This window comes from Polypterus senegalus, chromosome 3, assembly GCF_016835505.1.
Source record: "Polypterus senegalus isolate Bchr_013 chromosome 3, ASM1683550v1, whole genome shotgun sequence".
Taxonomy (NCBI): domain Eukaryota; kingdom Metazoa; phylum Chordata; class Cladistia; order Polypteriformes; family Polypteridae; genus Polypterus; species Polypterus senegalus.
The window spans coordinates 182,232,850-182,249,893 of NC_053156.1; the positions used below are offsets into that span (position 1 = coordinate 182,232,850).

General features: G+C 37.6%; 1 protein-coding gene across 1 annotated transcript in view; it reads left to right on the forward strand.

The window, feature by feature from the left end:
• Positions 1 to 17,044, forward strand: part of xdh (xanthine dehydrogenase) — a 254,547-nt gene that overhangs the window by 223,073 nt on the left and 14,430 nt on the right. Inside the window, exon 34 of the mRNA XM_039748282.1 lies at positions 6,032 to 6,220. Coding sequence (XP_039604216.1) covers positions 6,032 to 6,220 — 189 coding nt within the window. The remainder of the gene's footprint in view (positions 1 to 6,031; positions 6,221 to 17,044) is intronic.

The following is a 17,044-nucleotide window of genomic DNA, read 5'->3' on the forward strand; positions in this document are numbered from 1 at the left end:
CTGCTAACACAGGGCACAAGGCAGGAAACAAACCCTGGGCAAGGCGCCAGCCCACCACATATCTTCTATATACTAGGTATAAATTAAATGCCAGGAAGGTACAAGCTAAAACAAAGGTAATAATAAAGAAAGTAGTTACTGGCATTTCCCCCCACCGAACATAATGTCACTAAAATCAGAAAATACATCAAAAGGATAAGACAGTCTTGAAAGAGTTAAATTAAAGAACAATAGTTTTGTGATCTTTAAATGTAGGATTAGCCGGGGTACCACATATCTGATTTAAATATTCAATTGAGTATGCATTTCTCAGCATTGCTGAAATACAGAGATTGTACTCTGTTCTAATGTCATCTCTGCTGTTGATTTGTACTGTGAATTTGGTGCTGTGTGCCTTCTGTGTGTGAAACTTTATTAAATATATTATTATATATTATATATATATTATATTTTGCCCTAAAACTTTGTTTTGGCTGAAAAAGGGGACAGATAGTATACCAGTGCAACAAGTCAAGTTTCAAAGGTCTCTAAAGTTCTACTGTCTACGGCACTACTACTACTTGGTAATTTATTCCATGTGATTGTGGTTCCCTGTGTGAACAAAACCTTCCTAGTGTGTGTGTACGAAATTTACCCTTAACAAGTCTCTGTCAGTGTTACTTTGTCTGCCCAAGCCTGGATGCTGTGCAAGTTTCTCTGTAATGGTTCAACTACACTATACAAAATTTGACTGTATATTTGAAGCAAATTACTGCCTACGACTTTCACAGTATTTTACTGTATTTCTGTATTAATGGATATTACAGCAAAAATACAATTCTATTCAGTGACTTCAAAATAAACTTAAATTAAATTAGTTAAAAGACCTTTTAAAAAACAACTGTGTCTATAACCTAACAGTTAAATGACTAGCAATTTAGGTACCAATCATTTTCTACAGATTCACCAAGTTATTGAAAAAAAACACACCATAGATCAGCTTTCATAACAGTAAAAATACATTGCTAGCCATCTTTAAGTTTTTGTTTGTCATAGTGCTAAGGTGTGGGAGTTACCAGGAACAATTCACAGTGTTGCTGCAAAAGGGGTGATCCTTATGCAAATATACTAACTTTATGCAAATTTAGTTTTCTTTGCCATTGAGACTTTAAAGCAATACAATTATTCACAGAAATAGTTTTCTACATTAGAACAATCTAGACGAGAACAAGCCATTCAGCCCAACAAAGCTCGCCAGTCCTATCCACTTGTTTCCTTCAAGAAAACATCAAGTCAAGTTTTGAAAGTCCCTAACGTCTTACTGTCTACCACACTACTTGGTAGCTTATTCCAAGTGTCTATCGTTCTTTGTGTAAAGAAAAACTTCCTAATGTTTGTGCGAAATTTACCCTTAACAAGTTTCCAACTGTGTCCCCGTGTTCTTGATTTTAAAATACAAGTCTCGATCCACTGTACTAATTCCCTTCATAATTTTAAACACTTCAATCATGTCTTCTCTTAATCTTCTTTTGCTTAAACTGTAAAGGCTCAGCTCTTTTAATCTTTCCTCATAATTCAACCCCTGTAGACCTGGAATCAGCCTAGTCGCTCTTCTCTGGACCTTTTCTAGTGCTGCTATGTCCTTTTTGTAGCCTGGAGACCAAAACTGCACACAGTACTCAAGATGAGGCCTCACCAGTGCATTATAAAGGTTGAGCAGAACCTCCTTGGACTTGTACTCCACAGATCGTGCTATATAACCTAACATTCTGTTAGCCTTCTTAATGGCTTCTTAACACTGTCAGGAAGTTGATAGCTTGGAGTCCACTATGACTCCTAAATCCTTCTCATAAGGTGTACTCTCGATTTTCCGACCGCCCATTGTGTATTCAAACCTAATATTTTTACTTCCTATTTGTAATACTTTACATTTACTGACATTAAATTTCATCTGCCACAAATCTGCCCAAACCTGTATGCTATCCAAGTCCTTCTGTAATGATATAACGGATTCCAAATTATCTGCTAATCCACCTATCTTGGTATCATCTGCAAACTTAACAAGCTTGTTACTTATATTCCTATCTAAATCATTTATATATATTAAAAATAGCAATGGCCCTAGCACTGACCCCTGTGGAACACCACTCTTAACATCGGCCAGTTCTGAAGCGGTTCCTCGCACCATCACCCTCTGCTTCCTGTGTTTCAGCCAATTCTGCACCCATCTAAAAACATCACCCTGAACTCCCACTTCTTTTAACTTGATGCCTAACCTCTCGTGTGGCACCTTATCAAATGCTTTCTGAAAGTCCAGATAAATAATATCATAAGCTCCACTTTGATCGTATCCTTTTGTTGCCTCCTCATAGAATTCCAACATGTTAGTAAAACATGACCTCCCTCTTCTGAACCCCTGCGGACTGTTCAGAATAACTCCTGTCCTTGCTATGTGTTGCTCAATCTTATCCTTAATAATTCCTTCCATTAATTCTCCTGTGATGCATGTTAAGCTTACTGGCCTATAGTTGCTTGGATCTGCCCTGTCATCCTTTTTATATAATGGGATGATATTTGCCATTTTCCAGTCCTTTGGAATCTCTCCAGTGCACAGTGACTTCCTAAAAATACGTGTCAAGTGTTTATATATGTACTCACTAGCCTCCTTAAGAACACGAGGATAAATATTATCTGGGCCTGGTGATTTGTTTGATTTCATCTTATTTAATCTGAGCAGCACTTCTCCCTCTACAATTTCCAAATCCCTCAGTACCTCCTTAGTAGTCGTGTTTACCTCTGGGAGGTTATCCACTTGCTCACTTGTAAACACCTCACTTTTCATCCCTCCTTAACCGACTCGCGCTTCTTTTAAATGGAGAAGGACCATGACAGCTGTAACCTATTAGCCACGGGATCAATCACGGATGTGGGCAGTTCCTCACCTGTGCACTCGGTGAGAATCGCCCACACCCGAGCGTCCTGCGGCTCGCCATGGCCCAACGCCCTCTCGCTATGCCGCTGCGAGAGCGGGGATTATTTATTTTAAAAATGAATGGCCTGTGCTCAGTGAGCTGTGGACCCGCTATACCACAATCAGGAATAGTAAAAGGGAATTAAACATATAGACAGTGAAATAACAGATGCTCTAACTTTACACTTTTCTGAAATCTTCACATGTGAGGAAGTGGATAACCTGCTACCAGTAAGTGGGACTACTAAGGAGGTACGGAGTGATTTGGAAATTGTAGAAGAAGACGTGCTGCACAGATTAAATAGGCTGAAATCAATCACCAGAACCAGATAGTATTTATCTTCAAGTTCTTAAGGAGGTTACCAAGTACTTATATAAATCATTGCTGCATATTTTTAGGAAGTCAGTGTGCAATGGGGAAATTCCAGAGGACTGGAAAATGGCATCTATTATCCTGTTATATAAAAAAGGTGATCAGGCAGATCTAAGCAACTATAAGTAAGCTTAACATGCATCACAGGTAAATTAATGGAAGAAATTATTAAGGAAAAGATTGAGCAATACATGCCAAGAACAGGAGTTTTACTAAATAGTCTGTATGGGTTTAGACAAGGGATGTCATGATTTACTAACATGCTGGAATTCTATGAGGAAGCAACTAATGTATATGATCAAAGTGGTACTTATCTTGACTTTCAGAAAGTATTTGATAAGCTCCCACATGAGAGGTTGGACATCAAGCTAAAAGAAGTGGGAGTCTAGGATGTAGTGTGTAGATGTGTATTGAATTGGCTTCCTCCTCTAGGAATATTAATAACAAAGTTTGTTAAGTTTGCAGATTATACCAAGGTTGATGGATTGGTTGAATCATTATAGAGGGATGTGGACAGCATACAGGGTTGGGTGGATTTGTGGCAGATGAAATTTAATGTACTGTGAGTATCTGTAAACTATTATACATAGAAAGTAAAAATGGTAGGTCTGAAAATTTAAAATACACCTTATGAAAGCGATCTAGGAGTCGTAGTGGACTTGTGTCTGTCAGCTTCAAGACAGTTTACTGAATTCTTTAAGAAGGCTAACAGAATGTTAGATTACATAGCATGATGTGTGAAGTACAAATCGAAGGAGGTTATGCTAAACCTTTATAACACACTGACAAGGCCTTATGTGGAGTACTTTGTGCAAATTTTGTCTACAGGCTACAACAAAAACTTAGAAGCTCTAAAAAGAGAGACTAGGTTGATTCCAGTACTGTGAGGGATGAGTTAAAAGGAAAGATTACAACAGCTGAACCTTTCAAGTTTAAGAAAAATGAGAGTAAGAGGTGATTTGATTGAAGCATTTAGTTATGCAAGCCATTACTACAGTGGAACGAGATGGTTACTTTAAAATGAGCTCAAGAAGAACATGAGGACACAGTTGGAAACCTGTTAAAGGGTAAATTTTACACAAACATTAAGATGTTTTTCTTCACCCAGAGAACCATAGACACATGGAGTAAGTTGCCAAGTAGTGTGGTAGACAGTAGAGTTTTAGGAATCTTCTAAACTCAACTTGATATTATTTTGGAGGAATTAGATGGATAGGACTGGCGAAATTTGTTGCGCTGAATGGCCTGTTCACATTCAGCTTGTTCTGATATCTGAAGAAGTCAATAACCTCAAAAAGACAACAGAGACCACTAAAAAGGTAGTTTGTGATTTGGGAATTATAGATTTAATTGGCTGAAATCTAGCAAATCTAGCAGGTCTCCACAACCAGATAACATTTATGATTAAGTGCTTAAGGAGGTTAGTAAATGCATATATAAACCCTCGATGCATATGTTTAGAAAGTCACTGCACACTGTAAAATTTTAAAGGGCTAGAAAAGAGCAAATATTAGATAATTATGTAAAAAGAGTGACTGGGCACATCCAAGTAATTGTAGGACAGTAAGCTTAACGTTTATCATGGGTAAATTAATGGAAGGAATTATTAAGAAAAAGATTGAGTGACACATGGCAAGAACAGGTGAGTTAGTGGACAGTCAACATAAGTTCAAATGGGAATGGTCATGTTTTACTAAAATGTTGGAATTCTTTAAGGAAGTAACAGAATCATATGATCAGAGAGTTACACATGATATTATTTATCTTGATTTTCACAAGGCATTTGATTAGGTCCTACTTGAAATGGGAATTTAGGGTGTGGTGTGTAGATAAGTGCAAAATTGACTAAAACACTGGAAGCAAAGGGTTATTGTGAAAGGAACTGGTATCAGAATTAGGTGATGTTAAAACTGGTGTCCCTTAGGGTTCAATCCAGAGGCCTTGCTTGAATTCACAAAGTGATATCTGATACATGAAAGTGCCTTTTATGAGAAAGACCTCCAAGTCATAGTGGACTTATCATTACACCAAAACAGTATACAGAAGCAATCAAGATGGCTAATAGGTTATAAATCATGATGAGTGAAGTACAAGTCGAGGGAAATTATGCAATGCACTAGTGAAATGTTACCTGGAGTACTGTGTTTTGCTCTCTGTATTTAAAAAAATATTTCAGCGCTAAAGAATGTCCAGAGGTGTGTATCTAGACTGATTCTGGCACTAAGAGGCATGAGCAATGAGGATAGATTGAAGGAGTTCAACATTTTCGGTTTGAGCAAAAAGATATTAGGAGGTGTAATGATTAAAGTGTTTAAAATTGTGAAAGGAAGTAGTACAGTGGATCCCAGTTGTTATTTTAAGATAAATTCTGCAACAAGATCTTGGCGATTTGGTTGGAAAATTATAAGTGCTGACTTTGCAGTTAAAAAGTTGTTTTTTTTTTTTCTTTATTTGTTTCAAAGAACCATATACCAGTATACATGAAATAAATTATTAAGGAGTGTGGCGTTATGTCTGACTTCAGGGACCTTTAAATCTGGACTAAGATGTTATTTTGGACAATCTAGGTGAATGGGATGGACAAGTTTCTTGAGCTGAATGGCCTGTTTTCGTAACAATTGTTCTAATATTCCAACCTCAGCTAACATTAAATTCAGAAGACTTAGTTGTAAATTAAATTAATAAATACTTTTCAATTCTATTCTTAGATTGAAGGTGCCTTCATGCAAGGAGTTGGATTATTCACCCTAGAAGAATTAAGATACTCACCCAGCGGATACTTGTATACAAGAGGTCCTGGTAGTTACAAAATCCCTGGATTTGGTGACATCCCTGGTACACTTCATGTCAGTCTTCTCCGAGAGGCACCTAACAGTAAAGCCATTTTTTGCTCAAAGGTAAAAAAAAGAAACTAAACATAATAGTATTGGTTGTTTGCTGTCCCAGATGCTTTTTATAAGTGTAGTTTTTGTCAATTTTTAATTAACATTTATATTTGTAATCAAGGAATCAACATTCAACAGCAAAGAGTACAGTAGGTATTGCTTGAAATATAACATTGAACACCCAGTTAGACCTGAACAAAATGAAGTGCTTAAAGGTTGTGAACTAACAATGGAGAAATTAAAAAGAGTGTATACCACAGTATAATATTGTTGTCGTTATTGTTACTGCATGCCTTTGCATGTTAAAAGTGGAGTTTTAAAAAATGTTTTTACTGTTTAGTGTAGTGTACACTGAACCTTGTTTTTTTATGCTCATAATGTAATTGATTAATTGGCAAGCATTTTTAGCTGGAATGAGTTTACAATAGATTGTAAAGTAAGACAGCAATGTGTAACATTAGATGGGCTGCTGGATCAGCACACTACATCTAACAGTGCAATCCAAATTATTACATTTGTGGTTGGTGAGAGCCAGATAACTGGCTTAGTGTTCAGCTGAGTGAAGGCAAGATAGTGTATGGAGAGAGAGGCAAGGTAAACAAGTGCTTTATCTGCCACCATCAAACTGAGTTAAATTGCTGTCCAGTGGAGCTTTTCAAAGAAGCAGCTGCTGGATGATGTCAGATCTCAGGCCTTAGAATTATGACATTATATCTTTCACCCAGTCTGTGGCAAAGAATCTTGCAGGTGAGAGATTGAACCAGCAGCATAACACTACCTTCTTGTTTCTTGTATACATTTCCTGATATTTTATTTTATGTATGATGTTGTACTGACTATGTGTTATTCATACTACTGTTGCTTGTTTGTACAAAACATATGAATTAGAATTCAATTGTCTTATGTATGCATGACTTAACATTTCATCACAAATTTGAATAATAACTTTTTTAAAAGGACATAGAAACAGAGACCTAAATTAATAAGGTATGTACAGGGTGCGCACAAAGTCCGTATACCCCTATCTTTAGGAGCATTTACAGGAATAACCATGATAATTTGGTTCCTGTGGACATCAGCTCAAGTCTTCCCGGTATTTCGAGGTGTATTTCCGACATCCTGTCTAGTGCTGCCATCTGCTGCCGCTCAAGAAATCACAACAACGTGGTGGTCGTTCCAAGACGAAGTGATGGGTTATACAAGTGTTTTCGCGATCGAGGAGCATTTGGTGGCCACTGTGTGGGTTCATGAGCGGCCTGTTACTGTGAAAGCGATCAAAAATGTCATGGATGACTTTGTTGTGCGTTTTGAGAAGGCATCGCCAACAAGAGGGCATTGTTACAGTGGGAGAAGAAGGCTTTTGCAAAGTTCAGCGTCCGAGATGCGCTGCGAAGTGGATGGCCATCCATAAGGCATGAAACGTGTGCAGATGTGGCAGACTCTGTCCAACGATCCCCAATGAAATCCACTCGTAAACGTGCTGCTGAGTTGGGAATAGCGGAATCGACAATGCGAAAACGCATCAAACAGGACTTGCAAATGAAATGTTGGCGTCCATTGCAAGTTAACAAGTTATCAGATGCTGACTTGGACAGACGTCAGGAAGCTTGTGATCTGATGCTGCACCAATTTCCAACAAATGCTGAGAAGGAAAAAGTTATGTTTCCTGACGAGTGTGCGGTTTTAACGCAGCTCCCGCAATCAAAACATGTTTTCGAAATCCTCCAAAAGATAGGGGTATACAGTACAGACTTTGTGCGCACCCTGTACAACAAAACCAGTCTATATTCAGTAGATTAAGTGGAGGGTTGTGTTATCAGGTATCTGCAAAAGGAAAAAATGAACAGGGTTTCTATGTACATCCTGAGAAAAGCAAAAGAAGGTTAAGAAGTCAATACATCTGGAACGTTTTATTTTTAGATTGGGAAATAACTTTTATTTATTTTGTCCTTTTCTGTATAGTGCAGTGAGCCTAGCATGTAGGCACCAAAAATAATATTGTTCTGTGATAAGCTGCTTTTGTTGGTTTCTCATAAAATTCCAGTGTATTAGTGAAACACCATCACTCAAAACTCAAAAACAAACGTTTATACAATAGAAACATAAGATGCTGGCTTGCACTAAAATTAAAGATGACAAAGTTACACATTTATAAAAGGACACTTTTGTTTATCTCTTCAGTGTGTTAGTGTTATTAATATATACCTTTGGTTAATGTCTTTCCAAAATAAATGTAACAGGCTATCATTCAACTAACTGCTGGTGCAGAATTGCCTTAGTATGTCCAAATACTCAACCAAACACTTGTACAACTCTGTTTTGATCTTCTTCTTTATTTTTGAGTGTGAAAGAGAACACATAGAAAGACTTCATCATGTCTAGATATCATGATATCAAGTGGGAGAGCTGTCACAAATTGGTCAAGAAAAAATAAGAAAGTAAATACCAAAAAATTTTGGTCTCGTCCATTGCAAGATATGGTTGTCTGAAGCTGAGCTCCGCTAGCAGCGGTGTTATTTTTCATATTATCTTCTTATTATCCTGAGATATCCTGTATTTATCCAACCTGAGAGCACTACTACAGTATATCTAAGCATATATAAACATGGCCAAAAAGAAAGGGGTTCAGAAAGAAATGAAATCTAAAGCTACATCCAAGCTCAGATCGGCAAGTCCAGCTTCAAGTTCAAGGTACAGCCTTTCAGAGACTGACCTGAATCAGATGGGTGAAAGCCCAGACTCCTTGGGACCACGGTTCGCTACATTGTCTCCGGCTGAGAGCGAAATGGGGAGCAAATATATGAGTGTGAGTGACGCAGGTCACGATAGCTCGCCGATTGAAGAAGATCATCTGAAACTGGAAAAGGCCTTGCAGTCCACGCTTTCAACTGCTCCACGTGAGCCGGGAACACCAGCTGTAATAGAGCCCACCGCCTCACCTACGGTGCACGAAAGCAGAGATGATCTGTCTGAACTGAAGGTGATGATCGCTGAGCTCAAACAAGAGATAAAGAAAGATATAAAGAAAAGCGAGAAGGCAAATGAGAAAGCAAGGGAAAAGGCAAATGAGAAGCAGCGACAGGAGCGGCAGCAGGATAATAAAGACTTGGAGAAAAGCATATGTATATTTTCTTTGTGGCAGTCAAGAGCACATTCAGGAAACCTCATCTAAACTGAGCACACTTGCTGATCAACTGGAGGATGTCAAGGAGACATTCACGACTCAGATTGAAACAGCCAAAAATCTAGCTGCCAGTGCTGAAGAAAAAGCAACAACTGCAAAAAAACACAGAGACAGACTTGCTGCTTTGGAAGATGGAAGCAGAAGGAGTAATATTAGAATCAAAGGTCTACCTGAGAATCCCAAACCCAGTGAAATTCACAGCTGAACTATTTTCTAAAATAATTAGAGAGGACTTTAAAGCATATTCTGAGATAGCAGCGGCTTATTGCGTACGCGGATCAAATACCGTTAGACCTAGATCTTTTATTATCCACTTATTTAAGCTAGAGGTGATGGCACTCCTCAGGCACAATCAAGAGATTATATATGAAAATAACCACATTCGTATCTTCCCTGATTTCTCTCCAGCAACAGCTACTAAACATGCAGCCTTCTACAACATTAAACAGCGGTTATGGCAAGCCAATATCAAATACAGCCTATTGTATCCTGCCAAACTGAAAGTGGAATTACAGGGTCAATTCTATGTCTTCGCCAGCAAGGAAGAAGCAGAAAAGTAATTAAGAAAGCTGATTCCGTCACTATTCTGAAACAGGCTATGACTCACTATTTGTCATGATATGGCAAGGATAAATAATCTACTGTCTGATCTATTTGTTAAGATATGGGTTTTTATAATTATATATCCTCTTTATTACTCGGACGCTTCTGTTTATGTTTTAATTACAGTAATAGACGTTTGTGCATAAATGTTTGTGTTTTTTTTTTATTACTTTTTTTTAATCTTATTTATTTATTTTTTCTCTACCCTTAAGGAGACTGTTTAACATCATACCCTTGGTTTATTGTTATTGTTATTATTGCATTAAGACTTACTATGCTTATTCTGGACCACTTTCCAACACCATTCCCCGGATTTATTATCCGGGTTTATTATCTTAATACATTAAGATTGGTGAAGATTATATATATTTTAAGTTCATAGTTTGTTAATGATTATATTTTAGGCATATAGTATTTAGACTATATTGGTAATAGATATCTGTATTTTTTAATCCTAAAACTCCACTGCGTGGGGGCTTGTTTTGCTTTGGACGTGCTCTGTCTCTGGGTATGTCAGAGGACCGGGACTGCATGAAGTGAGGTCCAGCCTCACATGGGGAAGCAAAATGGAAGGGTGGGGGTTAAGGTGGGAGAGAAAGAGAGCAGGCTATATCTATATCTAATCTATCCTTTTAATCTTTATAATGATAACTACCAACATAACAATAGGCTGCGTGGCAATAACTCTTGGGGAAACAGGAAATTAAGGTTAAAGCTGTCTCACTTCCAGTTAAGACTATAAAATGACATCAAAAATTCAGAATCAATGTCTCCATGATGGGACAGTTAACTCTGTGAGCTGGAATGTTAAAGGCCTGAATCACGAATTAAAGAGAAAGAAAGTAGTCTCTCACCTAACAAGTTTAAACGCTTAATCAGTACAGTGGTGTGAAAAACTATTTGCCCCCTTCCTGATGTTTGTCACACAAAATGTTTCTGATCATCAAACACATTTAACCATTAGTCAAATACAACACAAATAAACACAAAATGCAGTTTTTAAATGATGGTTATTATTTAGGGAGAAAAAAAATCCAAACCTACATGGCCCTGTGTGAAAAAGTAATTGCCCCCTGAACCTAATAACTGGTTGGGCCACCCTTAGCAGCAATAACTGCAATCAAGCATTTGCGATAACTTGCAATGAGTCTTTTACAGTTCTCTGGAGGAATTTTGGCCCACTGATCTTTGCAGAATTGTTGTAATTCAGCTTTATTTGAGGGTTTTCTAGCATGAATCGCCTTTTTAAGGTCATGCCATAGGATTCAGGTCAGGACTTTGACTAGGCCACTCCAAAGTCTTCATTTTGTTTTTCTTCAGCCATTCAGAGGTGGATTTGCTGGTGTGTTTTGGGTCATTGTCCTGTTGCAGCACCCAAGATCGCTTCAGCTTGAGTTGACGAACAGATGGCCGGACATTCTCCTTCAGGATTTTTTGGTAGACAGTAGAATTCATGGTTACATCTATCACAGCAAGCCTTCCAGGTCCTGAAGCAGCAAAACAACCCCAGACCATCACACTACCACCACCATATTATACTGTTGGTATGATGTTCTTTTTCTGAAATGCTGTGTTCTTTTTACGCCAGATGTAACGGGACATTTGCCTTCCAAAAAGTTCAACTTTTGTCTCATCAGTCCACAAGGTATTTTCCCGAAAGTCTTGGCAATCATTGGGATGTTTCTTAGCAAAATTGAGACAAGCCCTAATGTTCTTTTTGCTTAACAGTGGTTTGCGTCTTGGAAATCTGCCATGCAGGCCGTTTTTGTCCAGTCTCTTTCTTATGGTGGAGTCGTGAACACTGACCTTAATTGAGGCAAGTGAAGCCTGCAGTTCTTTAGACGTTGTCCTGGGGTCTTTTGTGACCTCTCTGATTAGTCGTCTCTGCGCTCTTGGGGTAATTTTGGTTGGCCGGCCACTCCTGGTTCACCACTGTTCCATGTTTTTGCCATTTGTGGATAATGGCTCTCACTGTGGTTCGCTGGAGTCCCAAAGCTTTAGAAATGGCTTTATAACCTTTACCAGACTGATAGATCTCAATTACTTCTGTTCTCATTTGTTCCTGAATTTCTTTGGATCTTGGCATGATGTCTAGCTTTTGAGGTGCTTTTGGTCTACTTCTCTGTGTCAGGCAGCTCATATTTAAGTGATTTCTTGATTGAAACAGGTGTGGCAGTAATCAGGCCTGGGGTGGCTACGAAATTGAACTCAGGTGTGATACACCACAGTTAGGTTATTTTTTTAACAAGGGGGCAATTACTTTTTCACACAGGGCCATATAGGTTTGGATTTTTTTTCTCCCTAAATAATAAAAACCATCATTTAAAAACTGCATTTTGTGTTTACTTGTGTTATATTTGACTAATGGTTAAATGTGTTTGATGATCAGAAACATTTTGTGTGACAAACATGCAAAAGAATAAGAAATCAGGAAGGGGGCAAATAGTTTTTCACACCACTGTATTTTTACAGGAGTCCCACTTACTAAGCAGCAAGGGTCAGTTCTGGCTGCAAATGTTCCATCCTAGCTTTACAAAGAAAACTAGAGGTGTGGGAATTCTCATACATAGAACAGTCTCATTTGTAGCATCAGATGTAGTATCTGATCCTGAGGGGAGATATGTGATGGTCATGGGTAATTTATCTCTGTAAAATGATTTTGATAAATGCTTATGCACCTAATGTCGATGATAAGGAATTTATACAAAATTTATTTGCATTAATTCCCAGTGTGAACACTCATAAAATTATAATGGCTGGGGACTTTAATTGTGTTTTAAATCCACTCTTAGATAGGCCTTCTATCACAGGGGGGACGACATCTAACACTGCAAAGATAATTACAAAGTTTATAACTGATCATAACTTATCAGACCCCTGGAGGTTTTTAAACCCAAACTCAAGAACATATTCTTTCTACTCACCAGTACATCATTGCTACTCAACAATTGATTATTTCTTTATAGATAATAATTTCTTACCTATGATTAAATCTTGCAAATGCGATGCTATTGTTATTTCTGACCATGCACCTCTGATCTTGGAGCTAAAGTCACTATGCCCCACACACTCGCCTCGCAGATGGCGTCTTAACCCGCTTCTATTAGTAAATGCCAGTAGAAGAGAACCATTAGGTTCTAGCATAAATGTAAACAACTTGGAATTGGGGTGAACTTGGTTTATGCTGCATTCCCGTCATATCTCAGCTACATGTGTGCTTTATATGTTCCTGCAGCCGTAATATTTAAAGCCATGGCCAGAGGCAAGCAGGGTCAGGGGCCAGAGAAGCTGTTAAAATAATAATACAAAATGTTAAATTTAATGAATGTTTGATAATATGTTTTAGTATTTTTTATTAATGTAGAGAGTCCTAGGGTATTTTGAAAGGCTCTTTTAAATAAAATGTATTATTACTATTATTATCATTATTATTATTATTATTATTAAAAGAAATCATATTAAAAAAAAAGAAAACAGTAATGAATATAAATGGTAGATTACAAAATATAGAACATTAACAACCTGGAATGCCAACATGAGCTTTTAGAGTACACAAGAAACTCATTAGCGGTGAGATAAGATGTTATGATATTATTTATTTTAGATTATTTAGATAATATGCATTAGACACTTAACACAGCTTTTCTTACAAATACAATGGATGATACATAATATACATAATATGCCCTTGCATAAAACAGACGCATAATACATTATAAAACATCCATCCATCCATCCATCCATCCATCCATCCATTATCCAACCTGCTATACCCTAACTACAGGGTCACGGGGTCTGCTGGAGCCAATCCTAGCCAACACAGTGCGCAAGGCAGGAAACAAACCCCGGGCAGGGCACCGGCCCACCGCAGGGCATTATAAAACATGTAACAAAACATACAATGTCCTTTATTCACGAAACATAACTTAGATACAACATAATTTAGCCTGAGCTGAAAAAGCTGTATCACCTACTGCTATTTAATGTTGTAATAGAAAAATAAGCAAATCAGTATTTCTACCTATTGTGAAAAGTTGCCAGGCTGGCAAAAATTTTCCATGTGCATGGCAGCCTGATACCCCATAACAGATATTCAAGTAAGAAAAAGAAGCTAGGTTGGATAGAAATCAGTACATATTTCACATGTTCTGGATGCTCCATTACAAGTACGAGAGAGCGAGATGCAACTGCAAAAGAAGTATGCATGTTCTGCCAGCAGGGGGGAGGCAGAAAAACAAACTTTAAAGTAAAAAGGATTTCAAATTCTATGTCTACTGTAAGGAATGAGTCCAAAGATAACAGAAGAAGTGTGTGAGGCTTCCTGTCTAACAGGTGGCATTATTTTGTCATCATATAAGACTAGGGGGCTTCGTCCCCTGCTCGCTTCGCTCGCCAACCCCTGTGTTTGGTTAATCGGATATACAATTTTATTTTTTTTTTCTTTGGAATTGTTTCAGTTTCTTTATTTGCACTTTTACTTTAAAGCTTCATTAAAAACATTATTTTTTGGAGCCACATTGTGACAATACAAAGTATAACTGCCCTGTTTCTCTAATAAATAATCTGACTTTTTCTAATGCTTGTCCCTGTGATGTATTGATTATCATAACAAAAACTGTTCTTACAGTCAACGGTAACCATTTTAATAAATAGCATATCACGGTTTCTTTTAGTGGGTAATGTTATTCGCGGAATATATACATTACCTTTCTGTTTAACTGTTAAAATTTGCATCGCTTCTCCATGATCATAAATATACACCTGACCAAATTGTGTATTCTATGAAATTCAACTTGTCGTTGCTCTAACTGTTGCGGGACCACAGATTCTCATAGCGTATGGTCTATTATTGTGTAAATCCACATTTTGTGCATAAGAATGATGCAAATGCGAAAAGACACTACTCTTTTCCTTTTATTTCTGACCTTGATTTGTCCTGCTCTTTTTTCAGTTACACCTGGTTCTGATGATTAATCACCTTTTGTTTTGCGGTAATGTGATCTTTTCTATCTTTTTTTTTTGATACTATAGCAACTGACATGATAATGTGTCACAAAAGTTTTACTTGATCAATCGCTGACTTTGTAACCCCAAGCACAACTTTCTAGCACCCTCTCCAACCCCTCATCCCCCGCATCAATCAATACCCCGCTATCTGTCCTCCGTGCTGTACTCCCCCCTCCATCAATAGGACCGAACAGTAACTTATCCTGACTGGGACGCTGCAATACTTTCTAATTTTGCTGGTTTCATAATCTCTTATCTGCCTTTTTTTCTTTCCCACACCTTTGGGTCTCTATTCTCCGTATTGTGCTTATACGCTTTATGAGTGTTGAGAGCACAGTATGTGTGTTTACACGACTGACTGTTTTTTTGATGCATGTGCTCTTGTATGATATCATTTGTGAGTAGGGTGTGTCTTGCAAGAATCTCATGTTCCACGTCCCCACGAGACAGCCCTGGGACAGTCTCTTGGCACCAAGCCTCATGTTTACGGTCCCCGCGAGACGCTCCGTGGCAAGTCTCTTTTGTCTCACTGGTCTTTTGAATGTTTTTTGAGAACTTCCAAGAAAATCACGTATCGTTGCCTTGCTTTTGCATTCCAGGATTTCTTTTTATAATAGAGAGAAAGTTGGAGCAATACTGCACATAATTGGTAAAGTTCAGAATCGACTGATAGGACGCCATTACCATTCGCACATTTGCTTAATAGTTAAGAGAATTTTTTTTTTTTACTTTTAAGGGCATGGGAAGCCAAGTGCTTCTATGCAGATCCAGCTCTTTAAGTGTATGTAAAAGCTCAGGAGAACCAGACCAGGGTTCAATACAGGAAAATCTAATTTGGTCTTCTTTTACCAAAAGCAGAGAAGCCATGTTCCTTGGAGTGATTCTGGGACTTGTCTAGAATTTATCTCAAGGGGAGAATATTCAGGGGAGTTGCACTGTAGGCTTATATGGTGGGTGTTGTCTACAGAGGTCAAAACTGTAGAATGTGTTTTCTGCTTATTTGAACTTCTTCCTTATTATCCTATACATTGTACTGTAGTCTCAATAAATATATATTTTCTTGTATACATTTTGCCTCATTGATTTCATTTTGTGGCAAGGGGCTTTTATGTCAGCCCTCACCAATCACAGTTTTAGCCTTTTTTAGGAATCATAATTTTTGTGGAGTGGCAGGTTTTACAGGATGCTTTAAGTTGAGCTAAAAATAAGCAACAAGCTGTGAATGCAAAAAAAAAAAAGTCTGTATTTGGCTGAGCAATAAGGATGGATATTTAATCCATGATGGTTCTTAAAATAGCAGTGGATGGGAGAGTTCTGAAACTACAAGTGTGGCTGAAAAGTACTTATACCCTGTAGTAGAAACATATCCTGGAAATAGAGGAGGGAAGCCACAACATAGACATGATCATCTGATTTTGAAATGTGGTTTATAATGTATAATTTTAAAAGTTATTAACACATGCCTAGCAGAAAATGAGGAGTGCATTCTTTGTAGATTGGTTTCCACTCATTGTATGTGATTGCAAATATGATTTATTCTTCACACCAAGGAGTCTAACAGTAAACGGTTATATAAGCATTGATAACATTTTTATACTACTAGAGGCTGTTTATACTGTAGATAAACAATATACCTTTAAAGGCTTAAGTATATTACTGTGAATACAACTTTTAAACAATTCTTTTAAGGCAGCATGGTGATGCAGTGATTAGCACAGCAACATCACATATCCAAAATCCTGGTTCAAATTCCATGTCTGATCCTTGTCTATGTATCATTTGTACATTCTTACTATGACTGCATGTGTTTCTCTTCTATATCTGCAGGTGCAAGTCAGATAATTGGCAACTCTAAATTGGGCCAAAAGTGAACTGATACCTTGCTTCTGACACTTAGAGAATAGTGGTCACTTACCTGAAAAGTTATTTAGAATTTAAAATCTATTTATATTTCAAACAAATGTGGGTATGATATAATCTATAAAAAAGTTTTCCTATCTTATACCATGGCAACCCCCACCAAGGTCTTTGAAAGTTTTGCT